Source organism: Monodelphis domestica, assembly GCF_027887165.1.
Source record: "Monodelphis domestica isolate mMonDom1 chromosome Y unlocalized genomic scaffold, mMonDom1.pri SUPER_Y_unloc_1, whole genome shotgun sequence".
Taxonomy (NCBI): domain Eukaryota; kingdom Metazoa; phylum Chordata; class Mammalia; order Didelphimorphia; family Didelphidae; genus Monodelphis; species Monodelphis domestica.
The window spans coordinates 132,072-155,070 of record NW_026605000.1 but is presented as its reverse complement, the minus strand read 5'-3'; the positions used below and the strand labels follow the sequence as shown (position 1 = coordinate 155,070).

At 34.9% G+C, this 22,999-nt stretch overlaps 1 protein-coding gene across 6 annotated transcripts in view; it reads right to left on the bottom strand.

The window, feature by feature from the left end:
- Positions 1–21,268, bottom strand: part of LOC130456234 (methyl-CpG-binding protein 2-like) — a 56,065-nt gene extending 34,797 nt beyond the window's left edge. For 2 of the 6 annotated variants that reach the window (XM_056809909.1, XM_056809914.1), the window contains exons 1-3: positions 21,165–21,268; positions 12,072–12,194; positions 4,377–4,733 (exon numbers count right to left, since the gene is read on the bottom strand). In XM_056809909.1, coding sequence (XP_056665887.1) covers positions 4,377–4,733; positions 12,072–12,097 — 383 coding nt within the window. In that variant the 5' untranslated portion in view covers positions 12,098–12,194; positions 21,165–21,268. Of the gene's footprint in view, positions 1–4,376; positions 4,734–12,071; positions 12,195–20,236; positions 20,263–21,128 lie in introns of those variants that run through there. The other 4 variants (XM_056809912.1, XM_056809910.1, XM_056809911.1 and 1 more) reach the window with 4 other exon arrangements.
- Between the last annotated feature and the right edge of the window lie 1,731 nt (positions 21,269–22,999).

The following is a 22,999-nucleotide window of genomic DNA, read 5'->3' as shown; positions in this document are numbered from 1 at the left end:
CACAGTGACTCTTTAGCACAGTAGTCAATTTCGAAAGCTGAAGGTCCCAAGTTCGAGCGTAATATACTGGGACAGTATTGGGGACTTCTAGATTCCACCAAATAAAAAGAAATATAGTTTACCTATGTCAATTTGGTTTTTTAAATCCCAATCCCTAGTTTCCTTTAGGAACTTGTCGTGGGGGAAGTCCCAGACTGACTTTTCTCCAAACTGAGCAATAACCCTAAAGGTACTTGATGATCCCAGTTTAGATAAGAGTAGTATCAGAGATCTCTCCCCCAGTAGTCCATCCCCTGCCTGAAAACATCTTTTTGTATCCATGGCAAAGCATTAGCCCTTTCCTGTTAAGCCCAGAGCTCATCATTTCCTTTTGCTAATTGGAATTAATCAATGTTACTTCCCTTCCTTTGTTCCTCAAAAGGTATTTAAAACCCAAATTCTGTCTGGCATATTCTCCTAGAGACTATTTCCAGAGTCCCAGAGCTTTGGCTGTGTATGATTTTTAGTGCTTGACTTTGTATGGGCAGCTGAATATTAAGAACTTGTCTCTTACCAATTAAAGATTTGGTTTTTCTGACCATTTCAGTGGTTCTGTTTTTTCCCAAGTTGACACCTACAAGTCTCTATAACAAATCTAGTTATATTATTACATATCTAATTGAGAGCTGTATGAGGCTCTACTTTTATAAATAAAACAGGGAATATGATTTTTTTTGTGATATTAGTGGCCACAGTGGACTTGTTTACAGTATATTAAATCCCTTGATTTATAACACCTAAGGCAGATTTTTCTATGAAACATTGGGAAAACAATCTGGCCTCTATTTTAATGAATTTAGGGCTTTAGACTAGCCAGATGTCAACTTGAAATCCGAAGACCCCAAATTTGCCCCTTATCCCCTGAGAACTTACCCCAAGGAAAGTCCCAGAGGGCCCATTGTAAGTATACCTTACACCCTAGCCTCTGGCTATGGGCCTGTCAGAGTAGGTTGAACACTGCCATTTCCCAGTAGGCATGGTAATGTCAATCAATCATGTTTCCCTGACTCAGTTTCCCAAAGAGAGTATGTAAGCTTCCCAAATTTCATGGCTTTTCAGAATTGTCCAATCTCACAGTTGGCGTTCCTAGGGGTCAGTAGCCAAAGCAACTCTGTGTGGATTTGTAGCACATAGCATGAGAAGCATTGAACTCCTTTCCTTAATTCAAGAGTGGTTTTTCTGACAGCATTGATTTTTCCAGCTTTAACATCAGCTTAGGCAGGGCTAGCAGACCTAATCAAATGCTAAGTACTCTTTTAGTCTTAGAAGTTTCCTCCCTTATGTCAGAGATCCTTCCCAAGAATACCAACTCCAGGCAGAGACCATCCTATTAGTATCCATTGTAAGTAGACCACTCCCAGATACCATAGCCATAATCTACAGATTCTTTCCCAAGCCTGCTAACAACTGGTCAATGTAGCTTTGATGTCCTGAGTCCCCAAAGAGTATAAAACATCCCCAATTGTTCTTTGGGAGAATCTTTTAATATTTTTTTCCTATTTTTAAAAATTTCATTCAATTGATTAATTAAGAAAAATTTTCCAAGGTTACATGATTCATATTCTTCCCTCCTCCCACCCCACTTCCACAGCCAATGATGGGAGAATCTTTTAGCTGTTGAATCTGTTATGGGGTGAAGAGGTATATTCCTGGGATTCGGGAAGGATACCTTTTGCAAGAATGCAAGACTCCAAAACTTAGCTTAAAAATAAAGAGAAATGTATTAATTTACAGAGTAATGTTGAGAATGGCCAAGAGGATGGTACAGGTGGAGCAGCAAGATGGAAGGCTGCTCCTTGTGAGGGAGGACAACACAGATGGAAAAGCTGCCCCCCCAGAGGACACTGCAGCTCAGACTAATTCATCTTAAGACAAAAGTATTTATTCAAGGATGTTACCAAGTATAGCCAAGTCAATGGGAAAGCCTCAGAACAATAAAAAATGCCCCAATTAGACAAGGTTTCCAGATTCTTCATTTTAACTATGGGTTTACTGTCCTTCTCCCCTCATAACAGTTTTCTGCCCTCCCCTGGATTCTAGATGAAGGTGGCATTGTACCCCCAGAAATTCAGACCAACTATTATCAGGGAAATTCCTTTGCTCCCTTAAACCCTCAGACTCCCAAACCAAAACATCTGACCTTGAGAGGATTATTCTCCTTTGATTGTCCCATAGATTTGAGATAGACAAAGAGACACACCTCATCCATCAGTCTTCCAAATCATGAGAACCACCCCCATGCCTTCAGGGAAACCCCCCTGCCCAACCCCTCAGCCCCAGAGTCAAGTCCTCATTGCTGTAAAATATAAAAATCCTATAACTGAGGCATTCCCAGGTTGCTCCACTCATGCTGTCTTGCTTGCCAAAAATTCAACATTACTAATAAATCTCTCTGTACTTTTTAAGTTTTGGACTCTTGCATTCTTACAAAAGGTATCTTCCTGAACCTCAGGGGTACACATCCCAAACAAAGGGAGAAGAAAGGAGTACACTGAAGCACCATTTCTTACTGCCAACCCTTGTCACTTATCTTTACAACTTCTTTCAAAATTTGGTATTTTCTCAGGTTGACACACAAGAATGATCATGCTGACAAAAGCACAAATGAGGAAAAGTTATTTATTAGATTATTCAGGAACAATTATCATCCTGTTTAAAAAAAAAATCTAATCTTACATGCCTGAAAGCCATTCACACTTTGAATGTGACTTTTAACTTTCTAGGAATGCTAAAAATGACTACAAGGTATTTTGATTTCCCCAAGTCCTAGATAGATGGAAAATTATGTTTTAAATTCCCTGGTGTTCTTGTCAAATTGCCTTCCCAAAATAGCTTACATGAAGTGTTTTAAGAGTATCCTTGTTTAAATCCTATGTAAAATCTTCCAGAGCCTAGATTAAGAAGGGAACTACAAATTAGCTCTAGTCTACCAAATGACTTTATAATCTCTTTCTAAAACTCTCAAATTTTTGGGTTGGTTCTCATGGACAATAGGGTCCTCTTCCTTTTTCTTTGATCTTATTGGGAGTACTAACCTATCACTGGATCTAGGAGTATGTAGAGTTTTAATACATTTTTTTAAAAGATAGTTTTATAGTTGCTGATAAAAATTATTCTATTTCCTTTTGATGTCTTTTGAAACCAGAAAGCATCCCCTCTCCTTTATCACATTATTGGATAATTATTTTGTATTAGTGTTTCTAGTTATTAATTATTTGCAATTTCCTCCATCCCTTTGTCAACATGGAATCTAGGAATCCCAAACTTGTGGCCTGTTGGAATCTGATGAAACCCAAGTTTCAAGACTAGCTCATAGGTTGGAGACCCCAAAATTTGTACTTCTTCCCAGTTCCTCTGGGAATCTACTGAGGGAGGCCAGAGCAGGAAATTGCCCAGCCTTAACAGGGAGCTGTCTGGCCTTGGGAGTTCAGAACCATAAATATGCCAAGACCCCAGCTGCAGTGGGTACCAGATAAAGGCCAAGAAGACCCCAATAACATAAAATTGTCAAGGTTCCAAGAATAGTATGTAGCAGATAAGGGGCTGGAGAGGCAGCCATACATGCTGGAAAGTACTTAAGGCCCAGCCTTTCAGAAGCAACTGGGAACTCTGATGGCAGAGTTTCCACTACTGTGCACCAGTACAATAAAGGACAACCCTTTCTTTGCCTGATTGCATTGTCTTCCTTGGTGGTGGGTGAAATCCCGGGCCTTAACACTACCCTGAAGGGAACTGCAGGCTAGCAGTTTCAGGGTGGGGGACCCTCAGAGGAATGACAATCCTAGTTGGGGAGGATACACATATGCTAAGGACCCTCTTTGTTTTAGGTAATCTCCCCTATAGTATCCAACCCTTTCCCAAGATCCACAGCTGGGCAAGAACCATCCTTTAGTATCCATATAAGCAGCTCCTTCTCTTACACCCTAGCCTCTTTTCCTTTCCCCAGCTGGATGGTATCCCTTCAATGTAGTTTGAACACTCCCATTTTCTTTGTAGCTATAGTGATGTCAATCATCTCTCTCGGCCCCTGGACTCCCCAAATGGTATAGAGGTTCCCCAAATTCTTTTGTTCCCTGGAGTCCATCTAGTGTGGTGGCCCTCCTAGGGGTCAGTGTCCAGAGCACTAGAGATCAATCCTGACTCTAGACGTGTGTGGCACAAAGCTCCTTGAGGCCTACTAGTGCTTTTTGCCCTTGTTTTTCCCCAGTCAACATTTTATAACAAAGTTAAGTCAAGAAGTTATTTAAAACCAGAGAACTCAAGTAGTCTAAACTTAAAACAAATCCCAGTTACCTAAAATGTTTTCTCTACCACATGCTGATAAGATTTTTACTCACTTGATCAAATATACATCATACTTCCCAGCTGAGCGACCTGATTTCCTTTGTTTAAGTTTCCGGGTCCAGCCCTCAGGTAAGGTAGGATCTTCATACATGGGTCCTCTGTCTCTGATGACAGAACGCCTCTGTTTGGGAGAGGCATAAACTTCAGAAACAGTAGGAGGTGAACTGACCATATCCGAAGTTTCTGCTTTCCCTCTTTCCACTGGTTCCACAGACTGATGAGAAGAAGTATGTGGAGACTCATGTTTTTCCTTTTCTTCTGCTTTCTCTTCTTTTTTATCTTTCACCTTTTTGGATGTTGGTGGTTTGTCTTTGAGGCCATGGAGATCTTGGTCTTCTAACTTTTCTTCCCTGAAGAATAAGCAACAATGTAAATATCAGTATTCAAAGTTTCTGAATAACATATTTAGAAGTAAAAAGTAATTCACCCAGGTCACAAACTAGGACTTGTCTAAGGCCAAATTTGAGTCTCAAACCTCTAGGCCTGCTTCTCTATCCAAGGAGCTTTCAAAGACAGTTCTTTAGCAAAAAATATTAAAAGATTAAGATATATAAAAGAATTAGTCAAAGTTAAAAAAACAAATATTTTTTAAAAACCAATAATAGCATACAAATTTCTAAAGGAAAAACTAGTGGAGCTCAAGGATGAAATAGATACAAAAACTATACTAGTGGGAGACCTAAACCTTCCTCTATCAGAACTAGATGAATCAAACCAAAAAAAGTAAGAAAGAGGTAAGAGAAGTGAATGAAATCATGGAAAAATTAGAAATAGTAGACATGTGGAGAAAAATAAATAGGGACAAAAAGGAATACACCTTTTCAGCAGCACATGGCACATTAAAAAAGATTGACCACGTATTAGGACATAAAAATATTGCCAACAAGTGCAAAAGAGCAGAAATAATAAATGCAACCTTCTCAGATCACAATGCAATGAAAATAATTAGTAAGGGTACATGGAGAGGCAAATCAAAAATTAATTAGAAATTAAGCAATACTGACATGGGCACTGTACCCTAGAAATCCAGGTGAACTATTATCACGGAAACTCCCTTGCTTTGCCTCCTCCTGACTCTAAACTTAGAAATACCCAATGACCCCACCTAAGGTCCTGAGATGTTTATCCTCTTTTGTCCTCTAGATTTAAGATGGACAAAGAGATGAATCTTTATGACTCCAGGCAGACCCCAGGCAGATGACCACCTCACCCCACCAAATGCCTGAGGACTTACCACTCTAAGTCACTTCCCCACCAGGGCATAGCATCTGTTGTAAAAAGGTATAAAAACCTCAGAACTGATGTCATTCATGGGAACAGCCTTTCCTTTCATGCTGTCCTCCCACCCAGGGAACTGCTCCCCATCTTGCTGTTCCACCTTGCTATCCTCCTAGCCACTCTCAACATTACTTTCTAAATTAATAAATTTCTCTTTTTGTTTTTAAGCCATAACATTTTGACACCCAACATTTTTGGCTCTCCTGAAAGCTACTCCTGTACCCCGGATTGTCCATAAGGACACAGCTACTCAGGTAGGAAGGACTTTGACTCCTGAAACTCCCATCTTTTGGATGATATCTCCGTGGAAACTCTTTCGTGCTCTCTCTCCCATCGGCCCCACATCAGTGTGGCCACTGGAGTTTGGGGTCTATCTGTTGGCTCCCCCTTATCCTGGAAGATGGCTCTAGTTGTGTGGGAAGTCTTGCTGCCTCAGTGTTCAACTGAGTGCTCACCTCAGTGTTAGAACTGAGTGCTCTTGGTCAGGCAACCTCTGTGGAGCCACAGTTGTTGACCCTTCGGTGTAAAATTGGCCATTCTGCATCTAAATGGGACAGAGACAGAGCATACCCCGAGATTCCCCTTTGGGGTGTATACTTAAAAATTGGAAAAAATTGGCACTAAACAGATTAAAGAAAAAGCAATTAATTTCTTTTTGTAATGTTGACTGGCCACGTTACATCCTTGGTAAGCAAGAGGCATAGCCTATCCATGGCAATTTTTTTTTTCAGCCTGAGGTCAAGCCAGATAGGGACTAGCCAACCCAATTAAGACAAAGGGAGAAGCATGCTTGCAGGCCTCTCCTGTTGGGAAGAGATCAAGTCTAAGCAGCCTGAGAGAAAATTCAGTTGGATTTTTTGTTTGTTTGTTTTCTCTCATGTTAAATAGCTGAGCAACATAAAAAAAAAATGAGGAAATTTTTTGGCTTTTTGTTTCCCCTAAATTCTAACACCAGGTGGCAATTGGACATATTATATTTATTCCCTCACTAGGCTCCCAGTTCTTCAAACTCTACTCTTTACTTGGATTTTAAGGCAAGGGCCCACTGAGAAATCCATGCAGAGAGGGGGAAAAGGAAACCGGGAAGTTATCAGTTCACTGATCAGATCTACCTTCTCCTCTACTGCAGAGGAATAGGGTTGATTCTGAACAGAAAAACTGGTGAGAAAGCCCTATTTTGGGATTTTTTTAATGTCTTCCACTTTTAAAACTAAAGTTTTTTTCAACTTGTAGAACAACCCATTAATTATCTTCTGTTTTGAGGTAAACAGGGAAAGATAAGAAGATCTAATAAATCTCCTTTCCCTGCCTGCTAGCCAAAAGGAAGTAATGCTTAAATCTATTAGAGGTATTTATTGGTATTTTATTTCAAAATTGTGATCATGTATTTATGTGGGTCTAGAAAATAACATCCTAATTTTAATTTTGTCAGACATTTCACTTTGTATATAAAAGCCACAGATTGGTTTGTTATATAGGTTTTAGCAGTGTTTAAGCCTACCAAAAATGGGTTTTTGTTTAAAATTATCAAATGGTTTTCATCTCAATGATTTTCATCACAGTGTATTAAAGTTGGAATAACTTTATTATTGCATTTAACTTCTTAGTCTTGAAAACATAAGCAACCTGGCTTGTCAAAAGGCTTACTTTAAGATTTACAGTCCTTAAAAGGTTTCAAATCTCCAAATTTAAAATAGGTCCTATAATACTAAATGCTTTATGAAATTTTTTTTAATGTTATGTGAGTTGCTGTTGAAATATGTATTTTAAAATATTGTTTGGATGTAAACAAAAGCTCATTGTAAACCTGACTCTACCATAGATTTTGTTCAATACTCAGCGGTTACCTCAGTTTGCCAATTTGTTCTATGAACTGAAATTTATAACTGATGAGTACTATGCTAAAGATACAGTATTTCAATGATCCTTTAAATCAGAATTCTTCTGGGTTACCAATTAGCAATTGAAGTGATACCAATGGAATATTTCTTTGACTTATGATGGTAAAAGCAAGTCATAGCAAGTAGAGAAGGTATGTTGGGTTTGAATTCAGAAGAAAGAGGGACTTTGATCTAAAGTCCATAATAAAGCTCAAGTATGCAGGTTTGTGAAGGAAGAAGGGAAGTTGTGTTCTGCTTTTTAAGCAGAGAGTTTTAAAGGAAAAGAGAGAGAAAAGGTGAAAGAGAACAGATAGATGTTCTGTTCTCATAATTCAATCTTTAACTTAGGGATAATTTCTAGAATTGATGTATGTGTAAAATCACAAATAATTCTGGAATTTCTCTGAAAATTCCTTAGAGATTCCTGACTGGTTTTGTCTTAGTTCCTTCAGATGGCTTAAGGCCAGGATATGATCTAACCTTGATTTGTATATTACTATAGAGCTAATGAATTCAACATTCCTGTTCAGTTTTATGACTAGTAGTAGTAGTCTCTTGGTAACCGAGGATGACTATTGTCTTTGTGTGTTTTTGTGCACAAAGACACTTGTGCATGAAGATTTAAGTGGAAAAGTCGATGCACAGAGACAGTCCCACTCTCGGCGCTGGAAGCCTGGGTCCAGTGGCGCAAAAAGTCATTACATCTGCAGATTTCCTCAGCTGCATTGGATGGCCGTGTTGTCTTTTGTGCTCCAACACGCCCTAAGCAGTACCAGATCTTAAACTGTACTATAAAGCAGTTGTCATCGAAACCATATGCTACTGACTAAGAGACAGAAGTGAGGATCAGTTGGGTTTATCAAAGATAAAACCTGAAATCTCAACATTAAAAGTGAATTTGTTGATATCACTCCTCAAAGTACTGGTCTTCAAGTCAGACAACTGGCCTTTAACTCTTTACTTCACTATTTACTAACCAGGCAATCACAGAGTTATCACTTTGCCTTAAAGAGAATCAGTTTCCTCTTCTGTAAAATGTAGAAAATGTGTACTACCAACCTTATACTGTTTTTCTTTTTTTAAACCTTAGAGCACTATATAAACATTACATATTATTGTTATTCCACAACTTAATATTTTTATTTTTAATATTTAATATTTCTTGTACATGTAATATAAAACCTTTTAATTTGAAAAAATTGAAATTGAAATTGAAATAGGCTCTGATCAAGATGTAATACCAAATGAAATTGCATATTGGCTGCGGGAAGGGTGGGAGGAACGAAAGGAGGGAAATAATGTGATTCTTGTAACCAAGGAATAATGTTCTAAATTGACTAAATAAATTAATTTAAAAAATAAAAATAAAACAATAATTTTAGGGACAGCTGGGAGGCTCAGTGGACTGAGAGCAAGGCCTAGAGATAGGAGGTTCTTGGTCAAATCTAGCCTCTGACATTTCCACATTTCCTACCTGTATGTCCCTAGGCAAGTCACTTAAGCCCCATTTCCTAATCCTTATCATTCTTCTACCTTGGAACTAATACATAGTATTGATTTTAAAGCAGAAGATAAGGGTTTAAATAATAATAATAATAATAATAACATTAAAGAGAACAACATTAACAAATTTTGAAAGACATATGGAAAAAAGTCCTTAGTAGAAAATTCTACTTTAATCATCAAATAATGGAGAACATTTAAATTGGGCATGCAAATGAAAAAGCATAAAAGTCACAAATTTTTAATCCCCAAATACAAAAATAGAAATCCTAAAGGAAAGAAATTAACCAAAAAAGGGGAAATTAACTGAAAAAGGAAGCAAACAAGAAAATTACTAATTTTTTAAAATTTGTCTTTGATTAATAAATTAGAGCATGGGAGAAAAAGTGAATCTAATTAAAGAAATTTTAATTTAAAAATATTAAACCCTTTGAGGAGAGAGCCAATTTTCTTTTCTGCATGTGTTTCCTTTCTGCACAGGATGTTTGGCACAAAATAAGCACTTAAATAAATGTTTTTTCATTCATTGAATCTTTTTTTAATGATACAGAGAAACTATTCAAAGATGATACAAAAGTCTATAACATCACTGCAAATTGTGAAAAATTAACATTTTACAAATCCCCGCCAAGATGGCATCTTTAATGGGCTGAAAGATAGTAAGCATTACTATAAAAGTGCCTTCATCAACAATAAAATTTTAATTAAAAATTATTTAGACCATTTCACAACATATGCCAAAATGTATTTCGAATATAAAATAATATAAGACAGAAATTTTAGAAATTATATGACACAAAAAAGATAAAAGCAATATTCATAATTATGGACAAGAAAAGCATACTCCTGGGCCAGCTGAGTGATGATATCCCCAATAATGTCTGGCCTGTCAAGTCAGGAGGACTTGAGTTAAAACTTAGTGCTAGACACTTCCAAATCATTTTACACCTATCTCAAATAATTTAATAAGTAGATGCTAAAATTTTTGACATATGAATGTAAGAAAATACTAGTTTGTATTAACAAAAGACAAAATGGATAATTTTTGAGAAACTTGGGAAGACTTTGAATGATAATATATGTGGGGAAAGGAGTAGAACCAAATAGAGTAATTTATAAATTTATAGAATAAAGTAACAATTAAAGACTACTTCATATAAATGGTCAAAGGATATAAAGATAGAGTACATTTGACCCCAGGACCTCCTAATTCTAAGGTATTATAAGTTACTTTCACAATTCTTTACTTTTCAAATATGTTCTTCCTTTAATTTTTCTATTCTAATTGAAGTTAAAACAAAAAACTGGCATTTTTGTTGGGTAATCTTTTGAAGTCTTTTTAAATGGTCTCTAAAATTCTAATGTAGAAAGCTTTTCGTTTTCTTGAGAATAGGAAGAGATCCTGCCAAATTGAAAGCATACTTCCCTGAATTCACTAACCCCAAAAGAGGTTAAATACTGAACTAAAGTAAGCTAAAAAGTAAAGATTAGTCAAATCCCATAAGTAAGCTACAATGCCAACCATAAAAATTATGGCCCTGATCTTTCCAAATCTTAAGGAAAAACTTCTTGCAGGCTATCAACATTAAGAGTACAAAACTGAATATGAGAAAGTTTTTAATAAAACATTCATAGTGACAGTTGGTGGCAAAGAGGATAAAACTCCAGCCTAGAGTCAGGAGGACTTGCATTCAAATGTAGCCTCAGACACTAACTATATGACACTGGGATTACTTAAACCTACTGAATAGCTCTTACTGTTCTTATTTTATAATTGATAATAGGAGTCTGGGTTTAAAAAACTTCTTCAATCTTACAAAAATAAAATCTTAAACTGATACTGACAGTCCACAAAATCACACTGAGTGGAAAGTTGCATTAGAATTTTTTGAAAAGTATCTTACATCAGGTTTAAATATCTACTCTTTTCAAAAATCTGCCAAATGCATTTGGCTTTGTCTTCTGACTCCTAGAGTAACCTTACATGCAGATTACAATCTCTGTTGTCAAGCAACCAAATAATAATTATTTTTAAATTATGTGTAAAAATAGAGAGCTGGCATTGTTAGGAAGATTTTTGTTTACGTCTTGCCTCTTCAAGATATTGACTATATTACTATATGTTTGCTCGTAACTCTGAGGTTCCAGTCAACTTTCTAAAACCAAGTTGAAGAAAAGGTGCACCTCATTAGGATCCAGTTAAAAATTTTGAAGTGCTACCTACAAGAGAAGACAACACACACACACACATATGAAGAAAATAAAAACATAATTTGTAAGACAATTCTGTTGAATTTAGAACATGATGAGGTTTGAAAGAAACTATAGACTCTAAAAGGAAGATATGGAAAAAGGTGATAGAGTATAATGTATATGGAACCCAAGATCATTTTTGCAAAACTAAGGCATAAATAAAGGTGAATAACAGAGGGGAAAAAAAGATTTAAAAGGCAGGTTGAGGTCAAATTTTAAAGGATTTTTAAAAAGGACTTTGTAAGGGACAGTTAAGTGGTTCTGTGAATTAAGAATATGACCTCAGATACTCCCTAGCTAAGTGACCCTGGGCCAGTCCTTTAATCCCTATTATCTAGTCCTTAACCACTGTTCTGCCTTGAAACCAATACACAGTATTGAGTCTAAGGAGAAAGGTATGGGTTTAAAGAAAAAAAAAGACAACTTTGTATTTGATCCTAGAGGTAATAATGGTCATTAATTAATCCTAAAGATAATCATGGACAAGAGATATGGTTAGAACTTTAGGAAATTTACTTTGGCAATTACATAGATGAATATAAAGAAAGGAAGACATTAGTTATGAGCCCTGAGAAGTTACCCATAATTTCTGGCATTTTAATTAAAAGCAGATAATTAAATATCACCTCAAGGTATTTCAAAAGAAATCAGTTACCACCTATACTAAAAATTTTTGAGAAGAAATTATGTAGAATTTTTTTTAAAAGGGGGAAATACAAGGAGAAAAGAGAGAAAGGAAGAGGATACAAGAGGAGAGTCAAGAAAGCTACTTACCTGAGCCCTAACATCACAGCTACCATGGAATCCTGATGGAGCTACAGAAGCAAGATGGCAAGATTTGCTTGACTCACATGTCACATCAAAACAGGAACTGATGATTCTGATTTTTTTAGAAGCCTATAATAAAGAAAATAAGTTGAAAGCTTCTATGTGCTTCAAGACTTTCTAGGATACATTGAAATCACTCTACTTTTTATGATATTTTAGTAGAAGTTAAATCAATTAGTATCAAGTTCTATGTGCTAAGCTCTTATGTAAGAAAGTAAAAAAATTTCTTAAAAGCAAAAAAGTTATTAAAATTTAAATAAATACTATTATCAAAAATTACCAACATAATTAATGTTATACTTTTTAGAGAAATCTGCAAATTGGCTCTTTTTTCTAAAAAATCTGAAAGTTCTGTGGTCAGAGAAGAAATGACACAATTGAAATCACCCAGAAAAAAGTGTGACAAGAAAACTTCTGGCTCAGCCAAGATTACAATAATGATAAATGATAAAGACTGAGATGGGAAAGTACACTGGCTCAGACCATGAAGAAATAACACTTCTCTTTATTTTTGAGCTTCTAGGGATGGTGAATTCTTATCTTCTCTTGCTCTCTACAAAATTCCATTTTTCTTTGTTGCTTAGGTCTCTGTCTAAGGCTGCTGAAGCTAATACTGTAAGCTGACTTTGATATAGATAAACCTGTCATAAAAGTATGTGCAAATAACCATTTCTTCACAATGGGACACAATTGGCAACATCAACTAATCAATGGAAACCTTGATTTTTCGAAGGGAGATTAATGGGCAGGAAAAATGAACAGGCTAGAAGCTAGATTATGTGTTTTGTACATTTACCTATCATTTAGATTTGCATTGTTCTGATCTGGTCTAAAAAAATTTCTAGTGGTCAGTAAGGATCTATGTTACTTACAATCAAAATTCTTGTCACTGTGGCAATTATCAATATATTTGGAAGTTAAATTATTCCCAATCAAATCTACTCCCCATATAGAAATTCTGATTTGGTTAAATTGAAAAGAAATATATATGTATTGTAGTAATAGCCAATATACATAATTTCCTATAGGTGGGGGAAGGGGGATATTTGGAAATTGAACTAACCCTAAATTCATGTTTAAGTTGAAGCATTATACCTAAATCAGCTCTCCCAGATGTCATTAATTACTGCAGATCTAATGCTAAACTTACCTTTCCAATAAATAGCAATTTCCCAATAACTTTCAGTGAGAGGTAAGTTTTATAAAAGGCAGGGGAAAATACAGTGTCACAGCTTTCAGAGTTATTCAGAAAGTTTGCATAAATTTACAATGTTTGTAAACTAAGGAAATCTGTTATAGATTTCAAAAACTATGATGGAAATGTGGTTGCTATGTTTTAAAAATAACTAAATAGCCTCAATGGTTTGGGGGGGGTTTGTCCCCTAGAACCTCCTCATATATAAAGAGCACCCTTCATTCACTTCTCTCAGGAGTAACAAATGTTTTCTTTTAATGTAAGGGAGGCTAGAGAAAGATGAGAATTTAAACTAGTTTGAAAGTTTTATCAGGGAAACCCAAAAGCAAGGAAAAAAGATTTTAAGCCTTCTCTAGTTAATTTTTTTCTCTATCTTGGAAAAGAGAATTTTTAAGATCAGGATACAAATAATTTAGAATAAGTAAAATTTAATTTCCAGAGAACATTTTTTATCTTACTGCAATGTTTCTTCCAGGAATAATTTAGTACAAGAAGGTAAATAATTCTTAAATTGGTCTTTGGGATCTGATAGGGAAAAAGTCACGATGTGAGGGGTAGAGGTTATAATAAAGATGTTAAGAAATTAGAAGAAATTTGCTGTTTCAATAAGATAATAAAGCTATGAAAAGATTTCTTGGTCTGTAAAATTTTGAATATTCTCAAAAGAAATTTAGAATCAGTCCCAACATTTCTCATGACCTCAGTTCTAGTTCAACAATTTGTATATTATTCTTGTGAAAAAAAAATAACTGAAATCATGAACATAATTTAAAACCGACAGTATTATGTCAAGTTACAACAAATACTGAATATATAAAAATAAATTTTTAGCATGTAATTATCTGAGTTTAGTATACAAAATTCTGTCCCTAACAGATGGTAAGAAGGACATGGGTTCTAATCTTTACATGGAAAATATATATTCATAATTTCAATACAATGAAGAAGATTGTTTGCCATTTCCTTTTTCAGAAGATCCTCAGGGACTTCAAAAGGGTCATATGAAATAGCAAGAGTATCATGTTCACCTCTGGCAGCAGACTTATTAAAAGTAGCAGGTCTTACAGTTTGAAGTGCCAATAATGAATGGGCCTTCAGAAATATGATATTCTAGGGGGCATCTAAGTGGCTCAGTGGATGGAGAGCCAGGCAAGTCACTTAACCCTCCATTGCCTAGGCCTTCTATTCATCTGCCTTAGAAATAATATATAGTAATGATTCTATGATGGAAAGTAAGGGTTTTATTTTTTAAAATAATTACACACACAAACTGTTACATCTCTAATTGCATATATTTTGCTTTAAAATGAATAATGACAAAAAAAGATTAAACTCTGGTTTTTCAATTAAAAAACTAAATTTTATGCTGTGCTTAGTTGCACATATATGTTTGACCAAAATCCTTTTCAATACCTAAATCACACTGTGGAGTTATGATAGAGATTTGAAGGAGATTAAACATGAAAGGATATGTAATTGGGATATCTGGAGTTGGTGGCCAGGGTCAGTCTGGATCACAGTGTTTGATAATACTAATACTTGTATCAGTTTTGTTTTATTGTGATAGTCATTGTTTCAGAATATGTTTAGAAATGCCTATCAGAAAACCTATGTTATCCAATATCAAAGAAGAAAATTATAAGATATACAATATAAAAATTTGGCCTAAGGATGCATATTTGACCTTCTATCAAAAGAAGGTACAGTACCAAAAGATATATTGGCACTGGTCTCTTGCTGCCTAAGAGAAGTGAAAGACTGTGATAGAAACAAACTGGGTCATACTTCTTACTATCACGATGATAAAATACTGCCCTAGTTTCCTATTTTGAGTTTCCAGACACTATTCTTGAAAGTCTGAAAGTCTCAACACCTGCAGGATTCAAGGCTTTCTATACTGTTTTTGATGGTCTGGGCCCTCTGACTCTTTTACAATTTTCGGATAACCATCTCTGTGTGTTGACTCACTGACTGGCAGTAGTAGCTAATCAATGATTCTCACATAATTTTTATCACAAGGGCAAAAGGAATTAAAGTCTTGCTTGTCAACATTACAGTCTAGCAGTAATCTCTAAATTCCTAACAAAGGAAATTACATTAGCTTCTTAAAGGGGCTAACTAAATATAAGGGTTAAATAAATATGAAAGCTTGCAAAGCAGCAAGTTATCACCTAAAGTCATAAGTGAGAAAAAAATCAGAGATAAGAGAAAGATTAATTAACTTTAAATATGTCTTTTTCATGATTGTGCTTCTTAGAACTTTCTCCAACCTGCCTCAGGATCTAGCAGGAATCAAGTAATTATCAATAGAAACTGAATTATATCATATCATATATTATAAGAAATGCTAAAATGCCTGTCATAAATAAAGTTCACTCAATTAGCCCATATAGCAAAAAGAAAACACATCATGGCAGTGTGTCACTTTCAAAGAGTGGCCAAAAAAGCTAACAGGAGAAATAAAAAAGGACTGAAAATATAATTTTTAGTAAAAATAATGAATGGAATGAATAGTGAATGGAATACCACTCCAAAAACAATAGAAAATGCTTTCTTTGGCAATGTTTCCCTTACTAAGAAAAAAAATTTTTTCAAGACAAAATGGAATCCTAATGGAGACTGAATAATTATATTCAATACCTGAAAAGTGGTTGCAGTTTATATAATGAAATTAATTTAAATATAATTATAAACCAGGCTTAGTTTTAGTGACATCTATTATTATATCATGGGAGGAATTTATGGGGGATGAGCAACCAGAACAAATTAACCAAATAACATTATAGAGTCACCATAGATTTACTAGGAAAATAAAGGGAGAATATTAGGATCAGTATTAACTAGTGATCACAAATACAAAAAGGAGACATAATAGTGCAAAAATTTAAACATTAGGCATTTTCTCTGCCAAAGCCAAGAGCCTAATAAATTCCCAAGTTGCTGCAAAAAAATTTTCAACCTTTGAATGGGAAAGAATGTTACAGATTGTATTCTGAAATTTCCTTGTAGCTATAGTGATGTCAATCATCTTTCCCTGTCCCTGGACTCCACAAATGGTATAGAGGTTCCCCAAATTCTTTTGTTCCTCAGAGTCTGACCCCAGGGGTCAGTGACCAGAGTGTTCAGACTCTGTGCAGTCTCCAGGAGCAGCTCTGTTGTTGCAACTTAGCAGTGCTATCCTCTCTTGCCCTTAATTAAAGAATGATTTTGACTATTTAATAGTTCTGTGTTTTTTCTATTTGACAAAATGAAAAATTGATATAATTCCCTCAAAAAATTTCAATTAGAAAAAAATCTCAGTGGAAACATATTTAAATTAAAACCTCTCTGTAATTTATTATCTTGTTACACAGATAACCTTCCAAATCTACTACTAAATTTCACTGTAATGTGTCATTATTTTACAGATGAGGAAACCGAGGCATCGACAAAGCCAATTGCTCTAGATCTTTATGTATTATTATTAAATGTCTCAAATTAGATATGAACTCAGAATCTTTTTATTTCTCTCTACCTACCATGTCACCTAGATGCCTACTGTTCAAATAGTTCCTCCTTCTTACTCTTTTAACAAAAAACTGGATTACCATAGTGTATGGAGGGGGCTGCACATATGCTTATATAAAAATGAAAAAAACAGCCAGACAAAGGTAATTGACTTGTCTACAGTTACACAGCCAATGTGTATGGCACCATTTGAATTCAGGTCTTTCTGAATTCAGATACAGCGCTCTGTGGATAGAAAATTCAAATTTAACAATCTTAGAATACACTAAAACACAATAAATTTCTTAATTAAAAATAAATAAGAATATTCTTATAATATGAATAAACTAAAAAAAACTCAAAAGCATAAACTTTCATCATCATTTAGAGTAGAAGCAAATAGGATTCAAAAGCCTCACAATTAGTTGATACTCAAAATGCAATGTGTGATGTTGGGAAGAACCCTTGATTTGGAATGACATTAGGGCTGCCATGTCTTCAAATATAAAATGGATGAGAAAATATAAAAGTAAAATAACATTTTGGAATATCACTGAATCATTAAAAATGATGTTAAATAATTTTAAAATGTCATTTTAATAAATATATATATCCCACATTGCTACACAACCAATTGTGTCACACATGCCAAAAATACTTCTTACCCCTTGAGGGAAAAGCCAGTGATCAACAAGTTCTTCTACTAAATATCAACTTCTCAAATAGTTATTATTAAATTAAACATACTTTTCAAATATGATTAAATTCAAATGTAAACTTTAAATAATTTTAATTATTCTCAATTATAACTCAAATACTCCCTTTAAAATATTTATTATCAGTGCAGAGGTGTAAACCAACAGCAAAAGGCCTTCATTACACAGTTAATTCCCTTGGGGAAAAAAACAAGCAACAAAATATTAATACTGTACAGTAATTAAAGCAATGCATAGCAGGTCTTGTGACTATAGCTATATATACATTAGCACAATAGTTATGTACAGGCATCATTATTAAACAGTTCTTTCTCATTTTGAAACAAAAATTAAAACTGCAATGAAAGGTGATGTTCATGTAACCATGAATCAGGAGATGATAGTTTGGGGCAGCATAGTTTGCAGGAAAAATCAAATGCAATCAGCTTAAACTATGAAAAAGTGAAAAAGAAAAAGAGAAATCAAAGGATTCCCTGCTTCCCAGAGTATGATCTAGTGCTCTAACTTTGGGGTAGATGAAAGAGGGTTGGAAATGTATTTTCACTGTCAAAAGAGATGTTAGAAAGGGTTAAATTTCCGCCCAAAAAGAATTTGGAGAAGGATTAGAAGAAGCATTTATTTGTAGGCATGGTCCCCAGGTCAATTTGTGTGGAAAATTATACATGTTATAAATGTGTTTCACTGGGGGAAAATTACAAGCATCAAACACTGATTTGAAAAAAAAATATGTTTCTTATTAAAGAAGAAAGTATATAAAAAAATAAGTAGAAGCAGTATAAGCATTTCATTGCTAAAAGACAAATTTAATAAAATCTACACATATAAAATTAAGTACATAAATACAACAATTCTGATTGGGAAGATAATGCAAAACTATTATTTGAAGTTCTACATCACTGTTCAGAACTATTAAAATATTTTCACAAAAGTACAATGTTGTTCTCCCAATAGCCTATAAATTTCTCAGAATCATAGTGTATATTTTATAAGTTAAAAGACTTCTAATATTTGTTTGATTGGCTTATACATTAATTTCAACTAAATTAATATTCAGTAGTAGAAAGATAAATCTTAAGTGAAAACAGTAATGGCTGTGTCAACATGGAATTGAGGAACCCCAAACTTATGGCTTAGTGGGATCTGGTGAACCCCAAGTTTCAGGACTAGCTTATAGGTTTAAGACTCCAAAGCTTGTCCTTGCTCCCTGTTCCCCTGGGAATCTACCCTGAAGGGAATCTCAGGCTGGCAGTTTCAGACTGAGTGGGGGATGCTCAGGGGAATGACAATCCACTTCAGGTGGGAGCTAAGCCCAAGCCGAAATCAAGTAACTCTTCTTTCCAGAAGCCTTTTCCAGTATATCACACCCTCCTTCCAAGGATCAACTCAGGACTTTCAGCTTACAAGACTGATTCACTGTCTATAGCACCAGTCACTGACTTTGCCAGAGTCAGGGAGCAAGGACAAGCTTTGGAGTTTCCAACCTATAAGCTAGTCCTGAAACTTGGGGTTCACCAGATCTCACTAAGCCATAAGTTTAGGGTTCCGCAGTTCTATGCTGACACCTCATATAGTTGCTACATTTTAAAAAATCAATATAAATAGTAAGCAACCATAAATTAAGGGTGATTAGGAAATAATTTTTTTTATAAATTCTACAATGTGTCAGGCACTATTGCCAACCCATTTACAAGAGCTACTTGGTGTTATTCTACCAATTTTTTTTTTTTAATAAGCCCTTACATTCTTGACTATTGATTCCAAGGCAGAAGACTGGTTAGGGTCAGGCAATGGGGGTTTAGTGACTTGCCCAGGTACACACAGCTGGGAAGTATCTGAGGCCAAATTTTAATCTACAACCTCCTATCTCTAGGTCTGGCCAGCTGCTGTACCAATTTTTTAATTAAGGAAACTGAGGCAGATGTGAAGTGATGTGCCAAAAGTTACAATGGAAGCTATTAGTGTCTGAGGCCAAATCTGGTTTTTCTGACTTCAGATATAGTCCACTGTACCACTTGGTTGATTCTGATTCCAGGAGTAGATGATTGAAAGAATCTCAAATATTGGAATGTTGATAGGGGATACTTAAATAAATATTTAATTAAGGAGTTGGCACTTAAAACAAATTTCAAAGCATAAATTAAGAAAATATATTTGTGTCTTAATTTAGAATATTTCAGACTATAATTTCATTATAAAGATAGCTTTGTTTATTTAGTATAAAGAATTGGCTTATATTTCAAAGGATTTGTTAGGTGGTTGTTTAAAACGTGCTGATTACAATTCAAATTTAAAGATCATCCAAATAGGCAAAAAATAGTGGTATGGCAGATGACTGGGGAAAATGGATAAGAATTTGTAACTTTTTTATATGAAGTACATTTTTAAAAGTGAGTTTTTAAAAAAGTAAGTTTAAGAGGTTATAATGATTTGGTGCATACAATTTTCAGAAATGGAACATGAAATCAGGTGTGTGGGACTTTAAATCAAATGCTTTTGTTATTTTTATATTCTGTAAAGACAGTTGTGAAGTTTCTACTTAAAATTGTTAAGTATGCTAATTTTACACACAATTGAATGTGAAATGATTTTTTTGAAGATTTGGGTTCATATGTTAGTATTGAATAACCAGGGCAAGTTTATTAAATTAACAAAATTAATTTTTAAGTGTCTAAATCTCAACTTTTTTTACAACAGAATATGAAATTATTACTTACCCTCTGGCAAATAGATGAGTTTTTCACTGGGAATTAACTTGGGGTAAAAGGGAAGAGAAAGCCAGAAGATAAGAAATAAAGTCAAAGTTTAGGGTTTTATTTAATTCATTATTGTTTTTAAAATAGTTTATTTTAGGGTTTTCTTAGAGGAACCACTCTTTGGGCATATTTGGAAGGCTGTTCTCAGCATTTAGTAATTTCTTCATTGAAATGATATCTTACTTTCAAAGTTTTAGATGATTAGTAATGTTAATTATTTTAAATTGCTAATAAAGCTTTTAGTTTAGGACCCTAGGTCAGGCATTAGACCAGAAAACAAAATTAATAAATTTAGACTATTAGGCTTGCTATTTTTAAAAATGATTTAAATAATTTTTATACTGCATAGGACTGGTAGTATAAAGTATGATAAATAGTAATCACAGAATTATGGTGAAAAGTGTGACGCACTAAGGGAAAATTGTGCAGAGGATATGGCAGGAAGGGGGAGGGAGTAATTGAGCTAAGAATGAAGGGTTAGAAAAGTGAATAACTGAATACAGGGGCTGAAGAGGATTACAAATTAATAGAGAATAATTATCCTGTAAAAGAAAGTGATAAATAATGGACGTAAAACGGATTATGTGGCAAGGGCGTGGCTATTTTTTTAAAAACAGGTCAGTGAGAAGCAGATGAGTCTTATAAAGGTATTTGAAAGCGATGTTTAAATAAAAATGAGAAATCTCCTTAGGGGAAAAGGAAATTTTTTTTAAAACTGTGGACCAAGAAAAAGGGCCTATTCCGCTTAAGTTAAATGAGATTGGAAAAGATGGGGGAGATGGTTAAGAAATGCATCCGCCACCCAAACCGGCTAGTTAAAATTACTTGGGACAATCCCTTTTCCACCCCTTACCAATGAATCCGCACCTACGTTCATAGTAGTACTCACAGTCTTTCCACTTCGCCTTCCGTTTCGTTCATCACTGTTACAGCGGCCATTTTCCAATGGTTTTTTACCGATAGCAGGAGCGCGCTACTGAAAAGCTGGGCACGCGCTGACCGCCCCTCCTTCCTCCCTTTACCCAATGAAAAAACAGGACCTTTTTACCTTCCTTATTGGACCACGGAAACAGTACTTGAAATTCTTCATGTTGTGATTGGTTTTAAATTAAAGAAAACTGACGTATACTGAAGTTTGTGGTGCTGTTTTCCCAACTTGAAAAAATTCATCATCAAAGGTTCCAATTTAAAAAAATTTTTTCTTTAATGTTTCTACTTAACAAAAAAAATATAAAATTAAAATTAAAACAAACTAGAATCCAAGTTTTCAGCTAAACCAACCCAAAATTAATAGCTTTAAAACTTTCCTCATCCTAAACTGTTGCACTAAAAGATCTTTGAAATCTAAACTAAAAATAAAGAGCCAACCGTATCTTCTTAAACCACATCTTTACTAAACTAATGCAAATAGCAAAACCTTCTTAATTATTTTAAAAGAAAAAGTCCCTCATTTTTTCCAATTTATATAAAACCTTTTACAATAAATATACTTTTTTTTTTAAACCCTTCCCTTCCATCTTGGAGTCATTACTGTGTATTGGCTCCAGTGCAGAAGAGTGCTAAGGGCCAGGCAATGGCAGTTAAGTGACTTACCCAGGGTCACACAGCTGGGAAGTGTCTGAGGTCAAATTTGAACCCAGGACCTCCCGTCTCTAGGCCTGGCTCTCCATCCACTGAGCTACTCAGCTGCCCCCTAATAATATACTTTCAGGCATTCTTCAACAAAATAATCAGAGCTTCAAAAAATTCCTTTAAACTTGCAAATTCCTTTCTCCCAAGAAATTTGGCTTCTTATAATCCAGTGTATTATTGTATATATTATACATTACATGTATTTTTACATACATTATTATACTATTTATCAACTCTAAAATAAATCTGATGAACTATCAAACTATTCAATTATGATCTTCAAGAACACCCCTAATAGTATCATATCCAAACAATTAAAAATAATACCAAAAGTATTTTTCATATCAATCTATTTTGTTACAATATTAACATTTTATAAATTACTGGTTTTATTTAAGTATGCTCTGATCTATATTTTTTACACTTGATCACTTTTACACCCTTCACTTGATTTGATATTTGTTAGACATAAAATACTGACAGTATGTAAAGAAATTGTCCTATCTTATCAAAATAAAATCATCACCCAGGTATCACAATGCAGAGCATTCCATTTCCCCAACAGTAAAATACAGACTATAATACTATCTTCCTGGTTTGTGACAATCAAAGGCAGCCTAAAGCTGTTGGTACCTAGCACACTGATGGTGAACCTTTTGAGAAATGGAGTACTGGACCCTGACTTCATCATACACCCCAGACTGTATGCCATGACACACAGACCCCCATTGAGTGCTGGCCATTGTCTCCCTTACTCCATATTGGATAGAGAAAGCATTTCCATTGTGTTGCTGGGAGGAGGGTTTGGTTAAGTGAAGAATATCCTCAGTGAGTGTAGAGAGGACCAGAGTGACCTGAATGTTCTGCTCCCCTCCAACTCTGCCATCTATGAGGCACCAACCTTACCATCCTATATACTTCAATTGGGTTACAGGTCCAAGGAGCAGATGATGTAAAAAGATGTCATCAGGAATGATGGAGAGGAGGCAGCTGAGTAGCTCCATGGATTAAGAGCCAGGCCTAGAGACAGGAAGTCCTGGGTTCAAATTGAACCTTAGATGACATTTCCTAGCTATGTAATCCTGGGCAAGT